General features: G+C 40.4%; 1 protein-coding gene and 1 long non-coding RNA gene across 3 annotated transcripts in view; both read right to left on the bottom strand.

The window, feature by feature from the left end:
- Positions 1–675, bottom strand: part of LOC103460739 (uncharacterized) — a 12,738-nt gene extending 12,063 nt beyond the window's left edge. Inside the window, exons 1-3 of one of the 2 annotated variants that reach the window (XR_532980.2) lie at positions 648–675; positions 412–573; positions 220–315 (exon numbers count right to left, since the gene is read on the bottom strand). This is a non-coding gene — a long non-coding RNA (uncharacterized LOC103460739). Of the gene's footprint in view, positions 1–219; positions 316–411 lie in introns of both variants that reach the window. The other variant, XR_532979.2, reaches the window with a different exon arrangement.
- The window catches only part of LOC103460740 (uncharacterized), a 47,269-nt gene that overhangs the window by 35,037 nt on the left and 10,059 nt on the right, over positions 1–2,173 (bottom strand). Inside the window, exons 3-4 of the mRNA XM_017303459.1 lie at positions 1,116–1,407; positions 797–1,042 (exon numbers count right to left, since the gene is read on the bottom strand). Of these exons, the coding sequence (XP_017158948.1) occupies positions 797–1,042; positions 1,116–1,407 (538 nt within the window). The remainder of the gene's footprint in view (positions 1–796; positions 1,043–1,115; positions 1,408–2,173) is intronic.

The following is a 2,173-nucleotide window of genomic DNA, read 5'->3' on the forward strand; positions in this document are numbered from 1 at the left end:
ACTTTACAAGATGGAGGAGAAGAAAAAGATTGCTCTACTATAACCAGATATAGATGTATTTATACACAGGAACCAATGTAGAGTGATCAGCATTAGAACTTTATGTTACTTTACCCTCAACATGACATTAATAGAGACTTTAAAATAAGATCCTGATTCAGAAACATTTTCTGAACAATCTGAAAATCTTACATAAACAAAAATATAAAAGATAATCACCATTTCCTGCTCCTGGTTTGGTTTTCTTCTGTTTACTCTGGGATGTCCTGATGTCGCTGTAAGTGACGTCATCGTCTCCTCTTCCTCCTTTATTGTCTGAAATGAACCCAAAGGAACCAGGAAGTTGTTTTAAAAACATCTGAAAACTTTCAGTGAATGAAATCAGGAGATTTAACCAGAAGTTTGTTTCACCTTCAGGTTTGTTATGAACTCGTCGTTTCACCAGTAAAACCAGAACAACCAGCAACACCAGGAAAACCAAACCACAGCCAGATGCAACCAGGACAAACAGTAAGGAGGCTGAAGAACCTGGACCAGGTGGGTCTGGAGAGCCAGAGATGATGGTGGGTCTCTCTAGAAAGAAGAAGCTGCTAAATAACCGTCTGCTGAAAACATCAAGACTCAGAGATGAAGGAGAAGCTGCTCACCTGAGGAAGAGGAGGAAGGAGAGGTGGACGTGAGAGGAGTGGAGGGTGGAGAGGTGGTTGAAGGTTTCTCTAAAATACAGATTCATGATTAATATATTACCAGATTGTGAATAATCAATGAGATTCACTGTTAGTGTTGACCTCCTGACCTTTGACCCAGATCCAGCTGGATGGAGACTCTCCCTGATCGCTGATGCTGCATTTATAAAAGCCTTCATCAGATCTCTTCACTGTTTTAAGAGTAAAGTTTCCCGATGCTCCATGACCAATGACGACTTTATCTTTATAGAAAGCAGCTGGGAGGTTGTGGGCTGGACTCTTTGCTCTGCAGCTCAGAGTGACGTCATCTCCCTCCATCACAGGGAGGACAGGACTCTGCAGGATCACTGATCCACCTCAACACAGAGACAAACTACAGCATTTCATCCATTTCCACACAGCAACACTAACTCCACAGTCTGATCTTACCAGAGACAGAGAGCTGGATGCTGCTGCTGCTGCTGGGGGAGGATCCAGATGTGGACTCACACCAGTACACACCAGAGTCTGATGGGTGCAAGGTGATGCTACAGGTAGAACCAACTGGTTTCCCCCATCCACCTTTATCACACTGAGTCCTGGTTCCTCCGGTTCTGTTTCTCATCACAGTCCATCCATCAGAGATGTTTCCATCCTCACATTTCAGAGTCACTGATTCTCCTCTAAAGAACTGAGATCTGCTGGGACTCACAGTCAGAGCAGCTGGAGAGACTGAAGAGATTCAATTATTATATCAGTTAATAATAATAATTAATTCAATTATCATGATTTCAGTTAACAAGACTGAAAAGCATCATATTCAATAATTATCTAAATCACATTTTTTTTATTGAATTCTCAGATGTGACATTAAATCCAGTGTTTCTCAACCTGTTTCAGCCCAGAGCCCCCCCAGCCTTTATCCAGCCCTCCTCTACCCCCCACCAAAGAATTTGCAGGCTACTTTGCACTGAATATTATTTTATCATTAATATTACTATCACTATTGTAGACGTTTTGATTTTAATGCTTGTTTCTGTTTTTATCATCAAAAATAATTTCCCAGAGAACAAAAAAGTCATGAGAATAGAAATTATTTTCACAGCGTCTATGAAAGATTTAATGAACATTCAAGTTAAAATCTGTAGGCCTAACAGCCAATCAGAGTGGAGAATATATTCTTATTCTTTACCATTTTCTAGTTGTTAAATATTCCACAAAATGACCAGATAAAAGATGTTCAACATGCCAGTTTAACCTTTGAACTATTAGCAACCGACTGAGCTGCAGCATTAAAACATGGATAGAACTGTAACTACATTAATCACAGCTCTTCTTCTCTTCAGGGTTTCTGGTGGTGCAGCTCTGTGCTGCCTTCAGGAGAATGGGACATCAGAGCATCATCCATAAAACTTCACCCACATGGCATTTATTGTGCAAACCAGAGCTTTCAGTGGAAAAACTAAAGTTCCTTTTAATGCCATACAGTCTCTGTATTAATTATTGCT

This window comes from Poecilia reticulata, unplaced genomic scaffold, assembly GCF_000633615.1.
Source record: "Poecilia reticulata strain Guanapo unplaced genomic scaffold, Guppy_female_1.0+MT scaffold_281, whole genome shotgun sequence".
In the NCBI taxonomy this organism is placed as follows: domain Eukaryota; kingdom Metazoa; phylum Chordata; class Actinopteri; order Cyprinodontiformes; family Poeciliidae; genus Poecilia; species Poecilia reticulata.